This window comes from Monodelphis domestica, chromosome 3, assembly GCF_027887165.1.
Source record: "Monodelphis domestica isolate mMonDom1 chromosome 3, mMonDom1.pri, whole genome shotgun sequence".
Taxonomy (NCBI): Eukaryota; Metazoa; Chordata; class Mammalia; order Didelphimorphia; family Didelphidae; genus Monodelphis; species Monodelphis domestica.
In genome coordinates, this window is record NC_077229.1 from 412,488,134 (window position 1) to 412,513,927 (window position 25,794).

At 34.7% G+C, this 25,794-nt stretch overlaps 1 protein-coding gene across 1 annotated transcript in view; it reads right to left on the bottom strand.

Annotated features, from left to right (window-relative positions):
- The window catches only part of RIT2 (Ras like without CAAX 2), a 565,628-nt gene that overhangs the window by 363,171 nt on the left and 176,663 nt on the right, over positions 1-25,794 (bottom strand). Inside the window, exon 3 of the mRNA XM_001362484.3 lies at positions 8,406-8,479. Within this exon, the coding sequence (XP_001362521.1) occupies positions 8,406-8,479 (74 nt within the window). The remainder of the gene's footprint in view (positions 1-8,405; positions 8,480-25,794) is intronic.

Consider the following 25,794-nt stretch of genomic DNA (forward strand, 5'->3'; position numbering starts at 1 on the left):
CCTAGAGTTCTAGATACCTGGGATCATCTTTCAAAGTGAGATGACAAGCAAGTAAGTATCCTGTAAAGGAGAAGGTACAGACCGATGACAAGCTTCAAGTAACTCCAAAGCATGGAAGACACACTGACAACTGAAAGAACTTTGAGTCAAAGACATTATGGGGAATGAACTTCAGGAAAATGGGTCATGTAAGGTTAATTGCCTATCACTTTAACTTCACATATAGGGAAGTACACTCACATGCACATTGGAATAAATATGCATCCACCACAACACATCTAGAACATGAACAAATTTCACACTGATATTAGGGGCTGTGTCATAAATAAGGACAACCCACAAATTGTATATCTGTAAATAAATCTCTACTATCAGAGGATATATATGCATTTATATATATGTATGTATGTATATAAATGACATGTAACATATATAAATGTGTAGAAAACCCTGAAATGTACATAGATAACATAATAATGATCTAATCCACTAATATAGATAGAAAGGAGATGGTTAAAATACTAACCATTAACAGACAGGGACAGAGTAGTTTCGGGTGGAAAAGGGAATGTTATAACTAGAGAGGTAACTTAGGGACATAATAAATCAGATTTCATTTAGATACAAATTTATATATATATATATATGTACATATAATTATTATGAATTATTACATTGGAATTAGCATTACATAAGGCATAGGCTAGTTCAGTTTTACTTGAGTTAAATTTTATATTGATTGCAATAGGAATAATCTTTGTATCAAGAAATTATTATTTTGTAAAATTTTGTTGGCACATAATCCTAACCCTCTTCCCACAACTCAGTCTTGGCATAAAATAGGAACTTAAATTAGCAAATAGACAGATTAGGATAAGATTTATTATTTTAGGAGGGGGGAAGTTAGATGGGAACAATAAGTAAAATAGATACATTAGAATAGACATAGGAGGTAAGTAACTGGCGTGGGTCACGGTGGCACCACACGAACAACAGGAAATGGAGGATTTGTGACAGAGGCTGGCACTAAAGAAAAAGTGCCAGGCTGAAGAGTGTGAAACTGATCACCTCAATAAGGGAGGGGCCCCAAGGGATTGGAATCTGGAGGAAGGGAAGACTGACTGTTAGAGGAGTTGCTCTCTCAGTCTGGAGAAGCAATAGACAGAAGGTGAGAAAAGACTTTCTCTTGAGGGTTACCCAATTTTCCTGCTGGTGACTGGAAATCTTTCCTTCCAACACTTCCCAATTGAAGGGACTTTTTGAAGAGAAACCTGAGCAGATGTTACCTCACCTCCTATTGCCCTGAGTCTGAACTGTGGCTAAGGGGCCAAACCCAAGGTGAGCAAACCTGACTTTCTCTCACGGTGCTCAGGCTGCCAAAGTCTGAGTTCCCCAAACTCTAGGAAGGAGGAAAATGGTTTACATAGAGACAGGGACCCCCTTTTCCCACATTCCTTTCCCATTCTTCCCTGCCCATTATTCCTTTTGTATTACCGAATTGAGTTGATATTAAAAGTTACCTTTTCCCCAAGCTGAGTGTGAGTGAACAGATCAAGGGGAGACCCTTTTGTCTCAAGTAGTGGAGGGGGGACAAGAGGGACAAGAACGAATTGGGGAGAGTAGCTTTAGCTAGGGAGGGAAGGCAGAAGGGGGAAATCTTCAAACCCCCTCTCCTCTCTCTAAGCCAACCCTAAACATCAGCTGTCTCCCCTGAACCCTGCTTTGGGATGGGAGGTTCTCCACTCTCTTTTCCCCTCTCTATACTGAAAGATTGAATCCCTCTATTACAAATTAAACCCCTTTATAATACAAACCCCAGAGTCATTTCAATTTCCATATATTTTATTATTAGTGATTGAATCATTCTTATATACAGTTGTAAGCAATTTGTTATTTCTTCACACAAATATTTGTTTATATCCTTTGACCATTGTCTTCATCACCATATCCTTAGTGGATTTTTTTATAGTTGATTATTACATATATGTATATATGTATATATATATATAGTAAAATTTATAGTATAGTTCCTATATTTATGGTATAATATTTTAAAATGTAATTTAGAACTTGAAAGTGAATTGAGAGGACATCTAGAATAACCAACCAATTATTACATCAATAAAGTGAAGACCAAGGTAATTTAATTGTCCTAACAAGGCCATTAAATACAGTTTATTAGTGAAGGAACTTAAGGTTCTATGAGTATTTGCTTATTCTTAACAACATTGCTCCCTTATTCAGACAGGATCTCTTCTTTTTGATATAAAAAAGGTTCAAATTTTTAATTTTCTTTGACAATAGCCAGAATACAAATACAAGTTCCAGGTAATGCTCATTGGCCATAAGATATTATCCTTTAAAGCAAATAGTGCATCTCCATTTACACACACACACACACACACACACACACACACACACACACACACACACACTCATTAAGATCAACCTTGAAAGGAAACATTTGAAAACTTTGCTATATGACCTCTTCAATGGAATGTTCTCTGGGAGCTCTGAGACTATTTCAAGGGTGTCTCAGCAGTTATTATAGGTAACAGAGCTTTGGCCTTATATACTATGAAAATACACATTGTAGGAATAGCCTTCAATTAATGACAGCCAGGAAGTTGGGAAATGAATAATGAGGACTCTAGATGACATTCCATCTTTCAGTTATTTCTACTAAAATTGCATTTTAGTGAAATTCGATCATCTAAATGATAATTTTTGGATGAGTAAAAATAAAATCATTTTACAATAAAAAAGCAAAAATATAATTACTCTGGCAGTTATAGACTTGGATTTTACCAAGTTTCAACTAAAATATAAATTATAATTAAATATTTAATATATCATATATTAATATAATCATATTAATATAATCTGAATCAAATGGATTTTTTAAGCAGAGTTTATATTAAATACTGAATTTTATGAGAGAAATCTAAAGGGACAGGAATACAAAGAGAAAGGTGGAAGGCAAGGAATTGCCTATTCCAGTGAGTTTAATAGTTATCTATGGTGTTCAAATCCTCTGAGTGTGGTTTCTTTTTCAAAACTGTAAAAATAAAATTAAATCTTGAACTTAGTTAAAGAGAAATTGATTCAGAAAAAAAAAAACTATATTTTCTTATTGTCAATAAATAGATCAATTAGCATTTTTTTAATTTCCTGCCTTGCTAGTTACTGAGGATTAAAGACAAAAATAAAATATATCCCCTCCCCTCTGCATTTCTATCCTTACATTACACTTTGATGATATTCTGAACATAGCACACACTCAAATAATGTTGTTAATGATATTTACATACAAATAAACCATCATACACTTAGTAAGCACTTAATTTATATGGCATTTATTGGTATCATTTCTCCGGTTAAGAAGTTGGAGTTTCTGCTAAATTGAATGTTACTCCTTAGAGAATTTCTAGCCACCTTTTAATTTTGATCATTTTGCCTGAAAATCTTCCTAAAATATGATAGACCAGTCTATGTCTTCTTAAAAACATCAATGAATATAAATCAGTTTAAAGGCAGTATGCTGTTGTGGAATGAAGATTGTGGAGTCAAAAGATATAGTTTTTAATCCCAGTTTTCTTATATATTAGCTATGTTATCCTGGGCAATTCAAACCCTTTTAAAAACTATTTCTTCCCTCATATAATGAAATGATTAGATGAGATTAGTTTGGGGAGTTTCTTCCAACTCTAAATCTTGTGATCTTAAAAAAATAAATTGATACATGCTGTGATTAATTTAGGTAAGTTCACTGAAGGGATGTTTATCCTGCATACTGGATAGTTCTAGGTGGCTATATTGTTATATTTCTTATTTTTGCTTTTATAGTTATCTTGTTTCCTCTTTGACTTGAAGTTATTTGTGCAAGAATAATGCTAGTTTATAGAAATTTGCTGATCCTAATTTGATATATCTAATCTGAGAAACTCTTACAAGAATTATGAATAAACTAGCTGTTTTGCTATTTAGTCATTTCAGTAATGGCCTACACACTCCATGACCACATTTGGTGTTTTCTTGGCAAAAATACTGTGGTGATTTGCTACTTCCTTCTCCAGCTCATTTTAGAGATGAGGAAACTAAGACTAACAGAATTGCGTAACCTTCCCAGTGTCACACACGTGTAAATGTGCACCTGAGGTTTGATTTGAACCAGGGTCTTTATGACTTCAGTCTGGGGTTCTAAACACTATGTCACTAACTACCCATACAATGACATACAATAGACTGAATGGTTTCCTTCCTCACCTTTATCCTACCAGGAAAGCATATGTGTAGTAAATCACATAATTTTGTGGTTTCCCTCATGACCCTTATGCTTTTTTCCCACTGGTTTTTGACTAAATTCAGTGAAGTTGAAATAATTATATAGTGAAGCACTAGATAAATAATGTCTTGATACTTGTACATATATATGTATGAATGTGTTTATGCTGTGAAACATATATATATATATATGTTATATAAATGGCCATTGATACATATGTGAGTATTCACTATATAGAAGAAAGCCCCACTATGCAACTGAATGGTCAGCATTCCCAGAATACTCACCATAAAAACTCTGAAGCAAATCCATGTCCTTTATTCCTTATGCTATCATCCAGACCCAATAACTTGGTCTTACATATCCAAACTTGGTTATTTGATTTTACAAGCTAGAGAAAATTAGTAGTAAACCAGAAGTAAAGTGATTGTAATGACACCCCCAAAAAATTGGAAGGGAGAAAAATAGATCAAAAACAGGCACAGAGTCGGATATTGAAAATGGTAGTAATTTTAAATCATGAAAAACCTAAATTGTTTTCAGTATACCCCATTTAAAAGACAAAGTGTATACAATGAATTTAAAATGAGAGTAGAGTGCTGATCATGGAATCAGAAAGAACTGGTTCAAATTCCATCTCTGACATGTGTAAAATGGAGATTTGACCCCAGACTTCAATCCCCAGAAGTCCTTGGTACTCCTCAGAATTCCCTATAATCTTACCTGAGTCCCCACCTGGGTGAGATCACAATTTGTATTTAAACTGACTCTAATGCCTACTTCAGCCTCTCTCTTCCTCTTCTATGCTCACAGGAGGCTCTCTCTTCCTCTCTAGTTGGGGCTTGCAAAGATGTAGTGAGTAAACTAAGCACGGGGGTTCTGAATTTGGCTAATCAGCCATGGGCATGTGGTTTATTATTTTGTATCCTTGATTTCTAATAATCTTAATAAATCTCAAAAATATAATATTTCTATTACTAGAGACTAATTTAACTTTTACACACGTACTAGCTAGATGTCTGCTTCAGCAAGTCCCTCAAACTCTCAGTGGACTAGGAAATACTCAAAGACTAAATATTTCAGGGAAGTTGCTCATTTGAATAGGGGAAGTTACTGTGTTACAGGTCTATCCCATCAAAACAAAACCAAAAGAAAACAAAATAAAAACCCCTAATAGTATCTAAAGATGTAAATGGGGTTTGGAAAACAAGCAAAAACCAGTAAGGTTTATATGGTGTACAAATGTGCTTACATATGTAATAAAAACACTCAATATTAATTTGCAAATATACATACTCATTAATATCATCTTAAATCTTCACAATAATTTAGCCTTAACTCATAAATATACATGTTAAAAAATGAGGCCAAGAGAAGGGAAATACCTTGTGAAAGGTAATATGGGTGCTTGAGCATACATAGTCCCATATAAATTGTACAAATCGACATTTCTCTGAGTGCAAAAACTATAAAAATAAGCCAACCACAAGGTCATCAACTTTGATCCCATGTGTTCAGCAATTTTATAATAGAAATGCTTTCAGACTAGAGCCTCATTTGTCCTATTCAGTATCAAGTATAATCACAGAACCAAAATAATACCACAATGTAGGGTTTGAATCTATTTCTTCCTAATTATCTTCTTCTTCTTCTTCTTCCCCCCCTCCCTCCCAAAACACACAATGTAAAGAAAACCAAATTAATCTACAGAATTCACTGTTTTAGTAGGATTTCAGTTTCACAACACAAGGCAATTTTACATCTATGAGAGCAGAACTAGATTTTTTTTAATGGGATTTAAGGGAGCACAGACTCAGTTGGCTATTTTGTAATAGCTTAACTAATATTTTGTTTCCTAAAAGTACCTAAGAAAATGTAGTACATATACTCAAATACTTTCCCAAGGTCATAGAACAAGTGAATAAGTTGATAAAGATGCACCACTTCCAGGTATGAACTACACTGGGCATGAGTTGTTTTATAGGATTCATATATAAATGTATCCTCAATAATTACTTCCCCTTATATATCTTCATCCCCAAATACACACACACACACACACAATCTAGGGTGTATTATTACAGCTAACACTTTTACTTTGTGTTGTTTTGTGGTGGGAGGTGAATAGTATGGCAGTTCCTTTGCATATTGGGTGGGGTAAGACACTGAGCTATTTGAATATTCTTACACCTTCATTCACTCAACAATTCTTATACCTTAATTCACTCAAGAGATATTGAGCAAGGCTCTCTTCAAAATGTTCTGTTAAGGAGGAATAAAATATAATCTTTTTTCCTCAGGGAGCTCATAAGTTAATATAACTGATAGGACTGTAAGTTAAAGATTAATATCCAAATACTTCAAGTATTATATTTGTATAATAATTTAATAATAATAACTTGAAGAAAAGGATAGTGATAGCTTTAGTAAAGAGGAGGATCCCAGACAGGGACCATGGGAGAGAGGGCAAGGAGGAGAGCTCTGGAAGAAGGGTGTGAAGCCCTGCTTGCACCCAACTTTATCAATACAGTATAAGGACTCAATTTGGGGATGAAAGAGGAATGGAGGGAAATGTAGTTTGAAGGTACAAAATTCCAATTATACAGGACAGATAAACATAATATCTAATAATAGCTGATATTTATATAGCACTCAATCTAGGTACTGTGCTAATGGTATACAATTATTATCTCATTTACTGCACTAGGTGCTATTATTATCCCATTTTACAAATGAAAAAAATTGGGGAAAACAGTTCACAGATATTAAATGTCTGTGGCTAGATTTAACATAGGTCTTCCTGATTCCAGGCTCAGCACTGGTATTCTAGATAGACTATGACTGAAATAAGAGACATTCAAAGTGCTATGGGAATTTTTAAGGGGAAATCTATTTCTATCGGAAGGGAATAAATGATCTTAAGTGAGAGCATTGGTTTTTAAGGCTTTTATAAGGTCCCATGATCTAGTTGGTTTTTTACTGAGTAGAAGGTGAATAATAAGCAGTTTAACCCTGTTAGAGGGCCTGAGATTCTACCAACTCTTGTTTATTTTTGTTTTCTTTTCAATCAATAAGATTCTTTTCCTAAAAAATATATGCCAGAGCTAAGATGTTGGAGGGTGAACCTATTTTGACTTTGTTATCTCTGAGATCTTGAATTTACACAGCATTCATACTCCAAGAAATCAGCAATAGGACCAATGCAGATATTCCCTCTGGAAGTGCAGAGAGGCCATCCCTAATATAAAGCCTAACATCAGGAAGCAGGCTAGAAGAATGAGCAAATAAACAAAGAATCTCACTTTAAAAGTTCCTAGGGTGACTGGAATTCCTAAGATAAACATTGGAGAAGAGAATGACTACAAAATATTTACAATCAAAATCATAGCTTCCTTATAAGCTCATAACTTTCCTGAAAGAGATGAAGTAAGAGTTAAAAATAAAGAGTTAAAATGTTTTTTAAAATAAATGAAATTATAGCCCTAAATGGGGGGAAATGGAAAAGAAATTTGAGTTATGAAAGACAAAAATGGAAAGGAATTAATGACTTGGTATAAGAGGCACAAACATTACAGAAGCATCAGGTTCCCTGAAAATAAATGGACCAAATGGATATAGATGAAACAAGAATTATTAAGTTAAAGTAAAAATATTGGAAAACAGAAGTAAGTGGAAGGTGTCTCAGAGCGAAAATCAACTAAACTGGAAAAAAGATTTAAGAGAAAGAATTTAAATTATTTTTTTTTTTACTTAAAAGCCATTTTGAAAAAACAAAATAAAGGCATCATATTTCTTGAAATCTTAAAAGGAAACTGTACAAATCTCTTACAACAATTGGTCAAAGTGAAATAGAAAGATTATATTAACCACCTTTTGAAAGGAAACACAAATAAAACCTCCTCAGAATTTTATGGGTAAACTGCAGAGTCTATGTCAAAGGGGAAACAGAAAATATTTCAAGAAAAAAGAAAAATTTTCCAGAGATGCTTTCTATGATTAATTAAACTTACATTCTTCTCTATCAACTGTGTATTTGAGGCTAAAGTTTGTTCTTATCTTGGGGCTTGGGGGTCGTGGTGGAGAGAGGGTGAGGAAAAGATTAATTCAGGATATTATTTACCTGACCAGCAGTATCCAGAATATCCAGATATGCGGGCTCATCATCAATCCGAACCTGGGTCTTATAAGCATCTTCTGAAAGACACAATGTAACATTAACATGTAATAATTACTTAAAAGATATACCTATCATTCATTTCAGATTATTCACATTGAATATTGTAAAGAATTCTTAAAGTAACTATCTACATCAACTAATGCTAATGATACTCATGCTACAAAATCCCAATTGATCCAATTAAATAAATCATTGTGATACCAACAACTGAACAGCTGGTCCTTAAGACAAAGCTATTCATTCATGATTTGTCAAAATGCAAATAGGAAATGGACAATTAATATTTGTGCTGTCTTCTCTCTTGTTTATGTTTCATGTAGTTGTATCATTTCTCACATTTGGCTCAAATGGGGCATGAAAAATGGACAATATTTATCCTGGACATAGAATTAGAGGTGAATTGTGAGGCTGTTGTTGTTTTTTTTTTTAATTAAACAAGTCAGCAGACAATGTGCTCTGGTTGATTAATGCAACATCTGACTTTTGTGAAGTGAGGCATGAGGTAAAGTCAAGTGCTTCCAGGCCCTGAGAGAAAGAGACCCTTAATCAGCACAGTCCCAGTGTCAGAGGTAGTCTATCCATGTTGGAACAGCAATAGAAAGAAACACAAAAATTAGTGCTAAAAATAAGTCTGATTCTCATCACTTTGTGAGAGGAGGAGGCAGTTTGTTTTAATCCAGACAGTTTTCTCTCCTGAAATAAAACCTTATTACTTTGGGGTATACAACAGGGAAGGTATTGAGGAGAGAAAAAAAGACAATTAGAGAGAAATTGCCAGTGTCTATTCTCTCATGCATCCTTTCACTTAAGTTTATTTTTATGAATAAAAACAGTTAAAATTTTCTAAAAAAATGGAAGTCATCCATATGGTTTCCTTTAAATTGATTTTCAAAAGCAACAAATATTAAACAAAGCATTTTTCTGGATTAATACAGAATATCCTTAAGAAAGAACTTCTAAAAAAGTACTTGTTTTCAAAAACTTCCTATTTCCTAACACAATTTACTACTATTATTATTTTAATGAAGAATTTAAAAAAACTCACCAATATCTAACTATAGAGTATTTAAAGTAAACTTAGTTGCCCTCCTTCTAATAATCCACCCTGAGCTAAACATAGTGGCCAGATTAAAGTCTGACTATGAATTCTGCTCAAAAACATTCTAGTTTGTCAACAGAATAAATTGTGAATGACTTAAATAGAGATGTAAGGGTCTCTATGGTCTGATTTCAGTTTTCCTTATCTCACATAACTCCTGTACCCACATTTAATTCAGCCATTCTGAATTATTTTCCATTTTCAGGATCCATTTATTTTCACTTCCAGGCCCTTTTCGACTCTTCTCTCTGCCTATAGTAAAGCTTTTTAAACTAGCACCCATGTATCCATAGATGGATTTCAGTTTAAATATGAATTTGGATGGAGGAAAAAAATCATCTTTATTTTCATTAACCTATAATTAATATATAGCATTTCAAATAGTATTAAACTGCCAATGAGGCAGCTCAGTAGATAGAGTGCTTAGCTTGGAATCATGAAGACTTGAGTTCAAATTTAGTTTTAGACACTAACTATGAGACATGGGTAAGTCACTTAACTTATTTTTGTTTTAATAACTGGAGAAGGAAATGGAAAACCACTCCAGTATCTTTGAAACAAAACTGCACAGAGAGTATTATGCTATGGGTTCATGAGGTCTCCATGAGTCAGACAGTACTAAACTGCTGAATAGCAAAAATCTGCCTGAGACACAAAAAAAACCAGAAGCACAGGCCTAAAGGACCAACATTAAAAATTATGAGCACTATAATAACATACAGAACTCTAAATCCTATAAAATACATTTTGTCATGATTTCATTTGATAATGAATATGATATGAGTATGATAAACATTTTACATGTTTGATATCTCAGAAAATTAAGTCCCAGAGAATCTGAAAAATCTGCCTGTGAGAATTTTCAGTGCCAGGATTTGAACCTAAGCTTCCAATGTTCTCTTGTTTAAACTTTACCTTTCCTATCTCTCAAAACCCCAAAAAGGAACTGTTTGTTCCCTAATAATGAAATATTTCCCTAATAAATAAATAAATTAGATACTAGATAGTATCTCTTCTTCTCTATCCAACAATATTAGGGCTTAACCACTGATATGATATTTATCACAATTACATTCTCTTTCAAGAAAGTGTTAGGGTCCAGGTATTCGCCCACCACCAAGAAAGGCCAGTAGACAATGCAATCAGGCAAAAGGGCTGTTTATTGTACTGGTGTGCACCAGTAGAAACTCAGCCAAAAGAATTCTGAGTTCCCTCCTTAAGGTTGGGCCTTAAATATCCTTCAGCATGTAGACTCCCCCTTCCAGTCTTTTATCTGTTACACACTATGTTTTGGGACCTTGGCATTTTTATGTTACTGGGGTTTTCCTGGCCTCTAAGTTTTTATCTGGTACCCACTGTAGCTGGGATCTTGGCATATTTGTAGTTCTGAACTTCCAAGGCCAGGCAGCTCCTAGCTGAACTTCCAAGGCTGGGCAATTTTCCTGCTCAGACCTCCCTCAAAAGGCTCTATTATTTTGTTTGTCTTCCACAGAAAGTGTGACCCATACTGGCCATGTATCCCTGTGAAAGTTACTTAACATCTTATTTCCCTGGGCACCTTATTAAGTTTATATGATGAAAAGTAGGTGTATGTTTGTGTCTGCGTATATATACATAGATATACTATATGCATATGTACATATCACATATGTATATACATGTGTGTATATACATGTGTGTGATGACATTCATCCATGAATGTGAACTTTCATATAAGTGTATATAAATAAACAGATTTTTAAGTTGGTATCTCTCAAATCCTTGGTAAAATGCATCCTTTGTAAATCTGATTACTGATGGGGATAATATGACAGAAACATATCTTGATTTCCATCTAATAAGAATTCCAAAGCATATTAAGTTAGGATACAGGTCTTTGGTGCTCTGGTGAATACAATTTAATATTTTTTTTTTTACTGGTAGAAGGATAAGTTGTTGGATCATTCCTAGTTCTACATTGTTTTTTCATTCTCCCCATAGGGAGGCATAAGTAAAACTTTCAGTAGGAGTGAAGTCAGAGTTTGTAACTAAAAAACAGATTTTGAAAGGTAGGAGGAGAAAGATAATAACTATATCTCTATCTCTATCTCTATCTCTATCTCTATCTCTATCTCTATCTCTATCTCTATCTCTATCTCTATCTCTATCTCTATCTCTATCTCTATCTCTATCTCTATTGCAAGTCTTCCCCACATTTCAAGAGTGGGAGCCAGAGGAAGGAGCCAGTACAGCTATCTGTCATTTTCACCTTAACTATCCAGGGGTCCTAGACAAGGAAAATGGTAGTGATGCCCTCTGGCCTTTTACAGAATTGAAGTCTGCTTTTCTCTATATTAAATTTTTCTAAACTTTTCTAGCCTTAGCCCTTTCCTTTATTTGTATGACTTTCTTGCCTCCTATCTCATTTTTATACAGTCAGCTGTCACTTTTTCTCCTGTTAATTAGAAGAATTAGCTCTCTTTTCTTTCTGGAAGTTATTTTCTTGTCCATAGTTTTTCTATAGAGAAATCAGATAACAGCTCTTCCTAAAATTCTGTATAAAGTAAAAGCAAATACATTTTGAGTGAGGTCCTAAGAGTTTCTCTCATTGAGGTAAGTGCAGCCCTTAGGGCAATGCAGTCTAACCCTTTTAGAGATGGAGAGCTGGGCCTTGCTACACCCCACCCCTAGATCTAGTGCCCTAGCCTGCCCCAGATTGCGTGTCATGCCCCGTCTCCAACTTCGTGCCCCGTCCCCTAACTGTGGTGTGGTGCCTCACCCACCCCTGTGTTTGGAGGTAAGTATGCCCCATACCCTCCCCTTGGTTTTGTGGGACAGGACTAAGCTACCAGCCTTGGGCCAAGCCGCTGTGTCCCTCAGGGCCAGCCTTGCTACTCAGGGATGGAAGGGGGACAGGGCAATACTTCACTGATTGCATGGGTGGCACTCCGCTCACCTCGTGGCTTCTCAGGGCCAGAGCGGTAGGGTGGGACGATGGGGAAGCACTGCATTCTTTGCTTCTCAGGGTTCAGAAAGTCGGGGTGGCACGGATTTCGCTGCTTTTGGGCGGTGCTGGAGGGGAGGGACCGCAGGGCCTGCACTCAGCCACTGGGATGGTGGAGGGAGGCTAGAATGCCCCACCTCCAGTATTCGGGGGCGGGGCCAGGCTCCCAGCACTGGAGTGCCCAGGTTCCCTATCAGGGGCTTAGGGCTTTTGGTTTATGATTCTCGTTTTTCAATGGTTAGAGTCCTTTTCTTCTAACCCCTTGTTTCACTGAGGTGCTATTAGGATTTGCCCGAGTTGAAAGTCTAGCCTTTTTAATAGTACTGTATTTCTGTAAATAATACTGAATTTCCACACATTCTAAATTCATATTGAAAGTATTGTACTTTTTATGTGGCTATATTGATTACTAAAGTGGGAAGAATAAATATTTTTTATGAAGAAATCATACCCAAACAAAAATCACAACTCATATTCATTCATTACCTTGAAAAGAATTGAACAAAATGACCACTTGCAAACCTATTTCTCCCAAATTGTTAAAATCAACTTGATGAACAGTCCTCAGATAAACATGTTTGAGGAGATACACAGTGTGAAGGAATTGAGAGGAAAATGTCTTCAGATAAGTAACTGAAAGGATATACCTCAAGAAGAAAGATTTCAGAGGAAAATATGGCTAAAGAATATTTCATTCCATCAGTTTTATACACTGAAAGAAGCAAACACACACACACATATATATATATATATATACTTGGGTATTAAATATATATCCATATCTTTATAATAATTTTGGAAATTATAGCTTGACAAGTAACATCAAATAATTTGTTTGGAAACTATGTGATGACTATTAACAAAAGTTGGGATTTTACATCAACTGAATATAGAATTTTGAATTTAATACCATAAATCAGAGATGGGTCACTAATAATGAGAGTTTCTAAATTTAGACATATGAAATGAGACAGTAAGGGATCTACTTGCAAAGACCAGAAATGGGAGATGGGAGGTCCTAGGTTCAAATTTGGCCCCAGACACTTCCCAGCTGTGTGACCCTTGGAAAGTCACCTAATCCCCATTGCCTAGTCTATACTGCTTTTCTGCCTTAGAATGAATACACAGTATTGATTACAAGATGAAAGATATGGGGCAATTTGGAGTAGGGGATAATATTTCCTGCTTACATAAGACTGGATATAGAAACTAACAGGACATGGACAAACTAGAAAAGAAGGATCTGTAAACTGTTTTGATTGGGAGCCTCACTGAATGGAAGAGGATTTTCTTGGCTTGAACCTAATTGGTTCAAGAATGGCAGAGATTTTTTTTTTCTAGTGCCAGAGATAAAAGGAACCTTTAGAAATTTGCCTGTAATTGTCCTTTTAACTCCCCCCTCCTCCCTGGTTTTAGAAGAAAAGAAAAAGGAAATAGATGTGTATCTACTTTGGAGTGAGAAGAGTGATGGCTTTTCTTAGAGCCTGGATAAAACTAATTTTTCTGCTATATCAAAGATCAATCCGGGGAAAGTTTACATGGCCCTTCTCTAATCTACGTTATGAATAAGAGAAGCACTTTGGAATCTTAATGTATAGATCTGAGGACTTTGGCAGTATTCCTACTAATGGGAACCAATTATCACTGAAAGTATGTAATACTTTCTCAACTTCCTGATAAGGAGAAATATATGCTAAAAGAGTTTGTCTAGGCTCTATCAGAACAACAGTAGTAGGAAAATGTCATTATCTAACAGAAAGATGAAAATAGTTGAATAGGAATAAATTGTAGAATTCTCCCCACCAGCAGATGATAAATGGTTCATACAGACCCTGTTCCTTTATTTCTCTCTTTGTTCTCTATTTAATAAATAATCCTGAAATACACTCTAATAAAAGTAGCTCTCTTAGCTGTGGTATGATGCTTGTCATAAAGGCAAAAGGACCTTGAGTCTCCTCGAAAGCCATAGCAAGCCTAACAATCCAAGGAAGGTTATGCAAAAAGCTCAGAGGAAAAGCCTTGTCAGGGGAGGCAGTTTTAGTAACCCTAGGATTGGACCACCTAATTTGAGACCCCGCCTTCCCTGGACAAAAGTCATCTCAGCTGCTACACTAAAGCCATGGAGAAATGTATATGACAAATCACTGTGGTCAGCACAAACAGCATACCCTGAGACATGTTCTGAGAAAAGTCCTGATAAAAAATACAAGTTTAGAGTTCCATTTCTAAGCAAATAGAATTGTAGCAAAGGAGAATTTAGCTTTCTAGCCTAACACAATTCATACAAATCATTTGTATATATAAAAAAGGAGCAGATGTAGCCCCCAGTAGTGAGAGTGGACCCCAGTAAAATCAAAGCAATGGTCTGGCCAGAATCACTCCTCAGATGAGGCCCCCCAAACTCCTCCTTTCCAACCCCTACCCTACTCTGCTGTACTTGGTAATAACTGACTGTTTTTGACAGACTCACTGAAACAAACATTTCCCTGAGAATCTGGCCTAGATGGTAAGATATTTACCCGTGATTTCTTATCCTATAGAAAACTCTGTCTAAGCTTCAGTGACATAAACTAAATCATTGTACTAAGACTGTAAATCAGTACTATTTTCAATGTAAAAAGCTTGCCTAATCCCTTAACCTATATCACTTTCTTTATAAAATACTAGCTGTGACCAATAAACCTTGCCTCTGATTGCTACCAGCTTCAGTGGCCTTCCTAATGTGTCATCCTCACCACATCTCATTCTCACCCCTTTGTGACCCCCAAATGTTTGTCAGGACCCCTTAGAACCTCCTGACATTAATTTTGATTAATTTTAGAAAATTTAATAGAAATATATAGAATGTTTCTTATTTTATTGAATGATTATTTTGATTGATTTTTTTTTTGCTAAGTGGAAAAACATTAGACCCTAAGGAGCTACACTGGTTAAGTACCATAAAAAGGTTATACATAGAACTGAAAGAGAACTTGAGTTCTTATCATCATTGTTGACAAGCTTATGATAAAATCTCAAAATAACAAGGGAAAAGAACAAGACTGATCTAATCTCAACCTAAAAGAAGACAAGTAAAAAGCAATAATGTTAAAAAAGAAAACATGGTTTCTATAAAGTCGCAACATACTGATTTCAAAGGCAGGATCCTCTCTGACCAATGTGGTGAGACCGTAAAGACATAGCACTGTGGATTAAACTGTTTCTCTACTTTCAATGGTTTCTTCTTTGCCAGATACAAATTATGTGCTTAAAATTCTAATATCTCTCTCAAATGATTCAGAAAAATCCTGTGGTAGTTCCAAATTTCCTTAGGCCTCCATAGAATACTCTACCTCTTATGATCTGGTTCTGGTTCATTTTCCTTTGTTTTGTGATATTAATTTTAAAAATTTGAATTTCTAAAAAAATTGAATTAATTTCTATCTCTTGGTGATCATTTCCTCTTCTCTTTTAATATCTTCTCTATTGAAAAATATGATTGTATTATATGTGTTAAATTGATTTTTTTCCCTGAAGTCCTTGGTGATTTCCAGATTTCTGTCATTTTTTTAACCTCACTTCTCGTGAAATTTCTGGACATTATATAATAGAAAATATTTTCCCTTGGATCCTTGATAAACTTTGACAACTATCCAATTAGTATCTTGATATTTTTTGCAATACAGGAAATAATATTATGGAAAAATATAAATGGTGTTCATGATAATGTAAGAATTATAATTCTACTGATGTGATTATAGAATTACAACTGAACAAAATCCTAAAAATTATTGAGTGAAAACATTCATTTTATTGAAGTCTCAAAAAGCTAAGTGATTTGTCCAATGTCACATACTACATTGAAGAGCCAACATTCACCCACAGATTTGTCACTTACTTCCTTTTCTTGAGTTAACATCAAGTTTTATTTATTTATTTTTCTATCTATTTATAATAGCATTTTCAGATAGTCTAATTGTGATTCTTGCATTTGTAGTGATACACTCACATATGTTCATATACTAGGTATTTCTTGTTGGAGATACTTTGGCACACAGATTTATAAGATTTCTTACCTGAGGTAATGGATAGGCTTAGACCTAGCAACCTCAAGATCGCTAGTGGGGAATATGCTCTTTGCTATATTAATGACCATTTAAAAACTCTTTCATATTCCACTTTGTAATTCAATGTATTGAGAATTAGGATTGGTGACAGTATTTTTTAATGCATCTCATCAGAGGATGTGCTTTGATACCTCCTTCTTTCATATTTACCCTTACTTGGAGAGTACCAACCTACTTTGCAGTCTTATGCTCATTTTGTTCTCAGTTTTGTTTAATCTTTTTATAAAAGTGGAATATTCTTAGGGGAAAAAGAGTCAGTCTACCAAACAAAACATTCCCCTGATGTTCTTCAGCCTGCTATTCCTCCCACCACATTTTAATTGGTTAAGTTGATGCATATAGTCACATATCTATTGCTACTTCTTAATTTAACTCATAATAATGACATCTGAAGTTTATTAATATTCACTTTCCCTTCCTTTACTTTCTATCATGAATTCCCATTCTACCTTGTCTTCTTCCTCTCATGTTGTTCTTTCTGTCAATAAAAACCAAAGAGTTTAAGATAAAATAAGAAACAGATGAAATGTGTTTCTGGCATCTCTTTATGTCCTTGGCTATTACTAGGACTTCCCTATTCAATATCATTTTACAAAAAAAATTTCTATTGCTCACTGGCTGTCTGGAACATCCCATACTTGAACCTGCTTTTCCCAGATGTCTTCATCAATATTTAAATATTCTAGATCTTAAAGATTAAGTTATTTGATAAATGCATTCAAGTCACTAATGTGTCATGCTGATTTAAGGGAGTAGCCAGCTCATTTAAACAACATATTTGCTTCTTGATAGGTACTTTCAATGTCTTTGCTCCATTTGGCCAGACAAATTATATTTGTCTATGTTCAGCCTTATGGATAGATGATATATAGATATATATATATATATATATAGATAGATAGATAGATAGATAGATAGATAGATAGATTGTATGTTGCAATTTCTAGAGTTCTGTAAGAGGTCTTAAGTCTCCATCCCTATCTCCTAAACATACTGTGATTATTCTGATTCCAGGAAACTCTTTAGCATGGAACAAAGCCTTGCATTTCACAAAGAATGAGGAGAAGAAATAACCAAGTACTCCGGGGAGAAATAACAGTTATTTATATGCATACTGGGTATTGATGACTTAATATCAGAGCCTTTCTTGAGAATAGGTTTGTTCATGGAATGGAAAGGAGATTGAATATTCCAAGGATAAGCATGAGAGTCTTCAGAAAGTTGTTTCTCCCTGTTCTTAGTGTAGGTGTTACTGAAAATCTTCCTACCCACACCAATTGCCTTCTCCCTTTAGCACAGAGAAATATCCAAGTGATTGAGCTCAAAGCCTAATCTCTTCTGAGAGACTTGTTCCACAAATCTCCATGTGGTATTTTCTATATTCCTGTCCACTGCCCTCCTCATTTATACCACTATGTGTGCTCCGTAAACATCTGTTCTCCAATTACCTTTCTCCCTCTGGGTCAGAGCTGGCTAACACTGCCAATCTATCTTTGTATGGAAGTGAGTGCAGGACTGAGAACACAAAGCTGCTGATAAAGTCTGACTGATTTTCAGAGTTTGTAACTTCTCAAAATTTTCTCCCTTCTGAAGTTCCAGATTTAGTTGATGTCTTCCAAGTTTTGAAGTGGTTAACCTGGAACACTTCTCCTGTAATTTAATACAATGCTTATAGGCGATATTTACAGCTGTGTATCCTCCTTCCTCCATATTCCCTTACCATTTGCTTTTTATTTCATGACATGCCCTTGGAAAATAGCACCTGGGACGTGGTAGTTGGAGGGACTGGAGAATCAAGCCTGAACTTATTCACCTGTCTAAAAGATCAGGTAGCACAGGATTGTACCCATTTTTCCTATAACAAGATTTCTCTGCTCCAATTGGGTTGGTCTCCTGATTATCCTTTCTATATGCCTGACACCTATCAAGGTAGAAAAAATAATCAGAGAGATTACCCATTATCCCATCCTTGCTGTTGGCAGATGTGCATTGAACAAGGGAAGGAGCTGGTGGGGAGAAGAAGCTATCTTTGCCAGATACAGTGGGGCCCACCGACCTAAATTAATCCTATAACATTCTTCCCTTCACTCATTCTCTTTCCCCTATCATGAAGGTGAACCAATTGCATGTTCTTATTTCAACTCTTGCCCATCATGCTGCTCTCTTAGGTGAGATATTTCTTCTTAAAATTATTTTAAATTGGAATTAGCTTATGAAATTATGAAAAGTGATTTGCCACTAAGTCCCTAGGAATATTTATTTATTTATCCTTTCTCCTACTCTTGTCACTCTACTGAGAATATCTCTCCCTCTTCACACAAAGTAATCCTTTCTAAACCACAAAGTCTAGCCCAAGTCCTACCTTCTTAATCAAACCTTTCTTCACCACTTAATCTTGTACTATTCTTCATTTTCCTTGAACTCTTAATACCATTAACTGCCTCCTTTGGTTACATTTTCCTCTGTGTTATGAGAGGGAAGCCTCAGTATGACTTTGGGCTATCATCAACTCTTTTGGCTTAAGGTTTTTCATATATAAATAGAAGGAATTGCAATAATCAGGGCATCTTAATTTTTGATTCATGACTGCCTTTGATAGTCAGATGAAGCCTCTGAATCCCTTCTTGGAATTATATTCATTGCTACCTCAGTAAATTGAAAGAAATTATACATTTGCTAGTGGTTAGTGAAATGAAGATGCAATTGTTCTTCAATTTATGTCAATTAACACCCTGCAATTCATGAACAGACCTCTTAGATGCCATGTAGGGAACCCATGTTTTAGATGTTCTACATATCCTCATACATATTTTGTGTGATTTTATGACATCATGCATGCACAACAAGGCAAGCCTATAGACTTTAATCAGAAGAATTTAAGATCCTTGTATACAGTGTATATCATGACTGCATCTCATTAACTAGAATTTCTTGTTTAATAGATGTTTCAACTGAGTAGCCATCTGGGCCTTTCAGTGATCCAAAAGGGTCTGATCATGTTCCTATATTACTCACACTCTATCTGGACTAACAAGTAAGAGCCTATCAGGTAATGATGGCTCCTTAGAAAACATAGTTTCGAGGAATATTCTGGGTTCCAGACAGAAACCCTAGAGAATCACAGTTTACGAGCAAGGATGAATCCTAAAACCTCATGAATAGAAAGAATGCTTCCTCTTGATTCATAACCAGTAGGTCCAAATTCTGGTTCTGTATTTGAATCTGATCAAATGATTTAGTATATCTGGGTCTCAGTTCTTCATCTATTAAATTGGGGGGCTCAAAGAGTTGATCTCTGAACTCTCAACATAAAATCTGTGATTCTAGGATCCTATTATTTGTTTTGCTACTCTCTTATATTTATTAATTGGGAATTTCTTAGTATTACCAATGTAAATAATCAGTAGCAGGCAGTCCAGATTGAATAGAATCATTTTCATTACATTTTGAAAAAAATTTCTAAATATATATAAGTAAAAAATGTAATAGTTACATTAATAATAAATGCAGAGCTACATATAATATGATGGTTTCTTAGCATTTTTATCATTGATATGGATGAAGGAATAGTAGGCTGAATGACCATTTACTGATGGTATACGGGACATTCCGATTCTAGACAGGATTATATGATTGACTATAGGTACATAAACAACTTATAGAAAATTGAAGTAAGAAGATCATTTCAAGAGACTTACAGACTAATAGTGGAACCAAATGGAAGACATTTCCTTGATTCACAGTCCTGAATAGGGCTAGGGTTTTCTTCCTATCCTCTGCCATGAACTTGAATTCAGGCCAGAGAACTGAAATGTTAGTGCCTTTTATGAAAGTTGTTGGTGTTGTGAGTTTTTCTTCAATCACTGTGCCTCTTATTCCAAAGCCTAGTCATTTTAATACTTTTATCCAGTGGAAATTAAAAAAAAATATTGATCATTTTTCTATCTACAAGTTCAAAAAAATCTAATATCAAATAAGTTCCATGAGGGCAGCAATAATAATTATTATTTATCTTTGTCTTCTCTATACCTACAATAATGCCTTATATAATGATTGTTGAATGCAATCAAATTGAACCTAACTGTATCACCAGACCCACAATTCTCTGCCTTCCTAACTCACCTGTCTTGGCAAGGTGGGAAATAGTCAGTTATAGCTTATATCAGTGCTTTCATGCAATATATATTTTCATATTCTACATAATGTGACAGAAGACACATATCACACATACAATAAATCCTCATGGAGGAAATAAAGTGGAAGATGGCATGCTTTGATCTACAATTAGATTCCAAAAGTTCCTTCTTTGATGTTGGATACCTTTTTTTTTTTTATCATGTCTTTGGAGTTATCTTAAGACCTTGTTTTGCTGATGATATCTTAGTCCTTCACAGTTAACCATCATACAATATTTCTGTCACTTGTAAAATGTAAAATTAATCTAAATTATAAAAATATTACATTTTAAGAGATTGATTAGTAATCATTTGAAATAAAGGAATAAAAAAATACAAAAATAAACACCACGTCCCCATGGCTGATCAGATATTTCAAAACGCCTGCCTTACTACCACCAAGCTCGATGTTATCATCTCAAAGAGAGGGTACCCTCCATGTCCCCCTCCTAAAATCCCTTGCCTACAGGGAGTACATAATGACAGGAAGTCAGTGGGCTCCTGGGAAATGTAGTTCTTTTTTAAGGTAACAGATTTTTTTCAATTATACATACTAAATATACTTTTTTCCTTTTTCTGCTCACTTCAATTTGCATCAATTCATATCAGTCATTTTAGGTTTTACTGAAGTCATTCTTTTCATCATTTCTTTTGGAGCAATAATATTCTTTTACCACCATATACCAGAACTTGTTCATACATTCCCCAATTAGTGGACACCTCCTTGGACTCTAGTCGTTTGTCACTATGAAGAGAGCTGCTAAAAATATTATTGTAGAAGTAGATCCTTTTCCCTTATCTCTGATCACTTTGGTATATAGTGATGATTTTATTAGGTCAAAGGGTATGCATAGCTTTATGGCAGTTGGCATGGTTCCAGATTTCTCTCCAGAATGGTTGTATCAGTTCACAGGTTCTGTATTAGTATCCCAGTTTTACTCATGGTAGGATTCTTTTTAAAACTTAAGTAATATAAGTGATTAAAATAATAAAATCCATTCCATTGAAATAATAAAATTCATTACATGACAACCTTTTTATTCCATTATTAAAATATTTATTTTGTCCACATCTTTAGTTGTTTACAGGATATTAAAAGTAACAGAATAGAAGTAGAACAGCAATTTGTCCCAGGACTCTATCTATCCATTACATAAAATTAGAAATAAAACTTTTGTAAAACAACCATTATTTCAGCATTAATAAAGAAAATAAGTTGACTGGGGAGAAAAATTCATATCAGATACTACCAATAAGAAGCAGATTGATGTAGAATGGTAGAGGTCTGGATTAGGACCTAAGAAAAACTGGGGAAACAAAAGAAGTTTTGACTATGAGAAGTACTAAATGTAAGACCATGGCAGAAACAGAGACAAAGACTCACTGAGACTCAGGATAGTTTCATACACAAACATACCCATACTTTGGTTGGATAAGAAATCCTATTAACCAGAAGGGTGTGTGTATGTGGGGAGAGGTTGCTTTAGTTTCCTAATTGTTTTAATCTCAAAATATTTTATTTATAAAATCTATGTTTCACATATACTATGTCTTCCACAAACTCAGTTCTGTTAATTTTTAAGGGTTCAACCTAAGCTAATATAAGGTTCACTTAACAATACTTCTTATCACATCATGACCTGCTTTGAACTCAGTAGTTCATATTAATTCAAGGAGGAGTAAAACATGGATTATATTTGTTGGGTGTTAAGGGGAATCATTAAAATTATGAGCCAATTTTTAATCATTATGTGAAAGTGACATTGGGGTCCTGAAGTTTCTATGGCATTATAACACAAATCCTTGATGTTTTTCTTTTGTTTTTGTAATTGGTTTTTGTTTTGTTTTTCATTCTAAAAGGATTTCAGAAAATAAAATATACGGATTTCTATAATAGTTTTGGCAATAGAAAGAGATGGATATCCAAGAACCTTGGATAAGAATGAATAACTTTATCATCAGGAGTTTAGGGACAAGACGATGAATATTTTGTCTAAGACAACCAGTAAATTCAAAGAAAATTATGCAATGTCTCAAAATTCTATCAAGTGACAATGGCAAAAATGATAGAACATTTTTTCTAGAAATCTTGTCAGATTATTTAGAAATATTAATATATCTGTTTGTAATCTAATTATAAAAAATGACCAAGCATACTGTTTGAAACATGGAGTCAAGGATGGTCACTTTGATGACCAACCTGGCTTACCAGAAGAAGATTGATGGCATCTACTTATATAGAAAAGTTTCAAGAAGTAGAAATATTTGCAGAAAAGGTAAAAACTTTATGATAGTCACCACCTGTTGAGTTTGAAATGCCTATCGGAAATGCTTTCTGAATTGTCTAATATGAAGTTTCTGATGCCAAGGCTGGATGGAGCTCAGGAGAGTAGTACAATGTCTTGGTAAATACATTTTTAAAAGATAATAATTAACTCCCCATGAATTAATGAGGACACTGAGAGATTAATAAAGAGAAGATAAGAGGATCCTGGATAGAATCTTCTTGTACTTTTGTATTTAATTAGTGGGATATGCATGAGTCAGCATTTGAAAACTAAAATCAGTTTAAAAATTCAATGAAATAGATATGATTGTAATGGAAAGAATACTAGATTTGTATTTAAACAAAACAACAACTAGATTTCAAATGTATGTTTGGCACTAACTACCTATATGACCTTGGGCAAGTCACTCCTTCCTGAATGCAGTTGCTCATCTTTTAAATGAAGAGTCTTGAAATTTTTATCTGATATCCCTTCTAGTACTTAGTATTTTATCATTTTCATATCTTATAAAGACAAAGAGAAACAAATTATAGAAAATTGGGATAAATTAATGTATGTAGTGCTCTAGGATCTACGTAATATCCTAATATCTAGATGTAGATGACAGTTATTATGGATGGATTCACTGTAGAGGATTCAAAGATATAAAGGATAAGAATGCATGGATGGTTACAATCTATATTATAGACCTAGAGAAGTATCATAATTGAATAAAACCAAGGCTACCAATTGAGAAATGTACTGAAGTATTTAGAGAATGGGGAATCCAGGGAGTGAAGAAAAGTGGAATCTAGACTCTATTAACATTTGAAGGTGCAAATTGTTTATGGTAGCAGCCTTAGAGTAGTAAATTTTATTACTTTAATTGCTTATTCTAGTAGCATCTGCACTAGTAGGATACAATGAAGTTTTTATCCTCATTTAAAGAAGATGTAATTTGCAAACCACTTGCTTTACAGTAAAAAAACTTAATAGACATTCAGCCTAGTTGATTCAAAGTTCAGCCTAAGTTCTAATTCCTTCATGAGGACTTCTCGATTTTACCGAATTTTTAAAAGAAATTTTCCTATTTAAATCATCTTGTATTTTTTAACGTAGTTGAAGAGGAAGACAGTTGTCTTGCAGATACATGATGAATTGATTATATATCTCCTGGCCTAGAGGATATTATTTCTGAAAATAAAGGGCAAGTAAGACAGACAAAAGTTACTGAATGTTTTAAAGTTTACTTAACTAGGCTTAAAGCCTATTTGCTTTGGTGAAGATGTATTACTCAATACTTCTTGAACTACTGTGAGAAGTAGTGTTGCTAATAATTTGAAAGAAGTGAGTACTTGGTCTTTTGATTTCCAGATTTGAGAAAGTAGGCAACTTGGTTCCAGATTTTCTTTAAAGAATGGTCCTTTAAAGGAGGGAAAGACTGCAAAGTAGATATGTATTTAAAGGATTCAGTACCTTGATCATTTTTCTATTCTCAGTTTTCCACAGAAGAAACTTTGGGAAATTTTGCCTGGGTAAGACATGAAACTTGCTCCTGGATAAGATATGATAGCTTTTAGCAGTGGGAAAGCTCATCGTATTTATATTATGAGCAAGAGAGAGACAGTCTGGCATATTCTCCTCTGCATACATTCTCTAATTTCTATTTGCTATCAATTTGGTAAAAATATTTGTTTATTATTCACTACATGTGGTCTTTATGTAACTTGAATTTGGTGAGAAAGGTATCAAGATTGGGATCTATAGCTTGGGGCATTCCTTTCTCTTTAAAGGATAGAAATCAGGAGCTCAGCTTGAAACTGTTGCCAATGAGGAAATTCCTCTCTTGCCTTCCTTGAAGGAATCGAATTCTCCCTTGGAGAAGAGTAGGTGGAGGAAACTCTAAAGAGATCTTTTCATGCCTCCCTGTTAGCCAAATTTGAATAGATCCATGTGGATACTCATAAACTACATGATCAACACACACCTCTATACATAAAAGAGGTTTGCATTTTGTTACCCCTTTATGATATATAAACATTTTTATTCAATTATAAGGGCATTCTTCCATTGCCTTTATGAAAATTGTTAATCCCCTGAACTCACCTTTAAAAAGCTAGCCTGTCAGCTGGTGTATTAGAGAGTTGGTTTGGGTGTTATTGAGAAAGAGTTGATGATATATGCCCAGAAGGTAGAAGGAGGGTGAGATGGATTATTCCCCCCTTCAGTCTTCTTCAAATATGTCTTCCCACTAACCCTGCCTTTACTTCCCTCTAATAACTGGTTTTAGAGCTGAACCTCTTCCCTTGGGGAAAGAGAGAGAAATCATCTCTCTCCCTCTTCCACTATGACAAGGAAGTCAATTCAGGATAAATGACAAACTTTATTCTAACAATTATGGTTAGGGATAAAATAAGAAAGATGTCTGAAGGTTAGGATCTAGAGGAAAGAGGATAAAGGAAGTCCCTGTCACACTTCTTTGTATCTTTGGGGGGAAATGGTGAATTAAGTTCAATGAGGGATTTTGTATAGCTCAAGATACAGTCTCTAATCAGACAATCACCTTTGCTGTCTCAAGATAGAGAGATCAACTGCCTCTCACCTTGAATTTCTTCTCTCAAGATTCTAAGTCTTCTCAACCATCCCCCCACTGTGCATGGAAACCTTTGCATTTCTTCCAGGCTCTGTCATTCAAAGTCCCT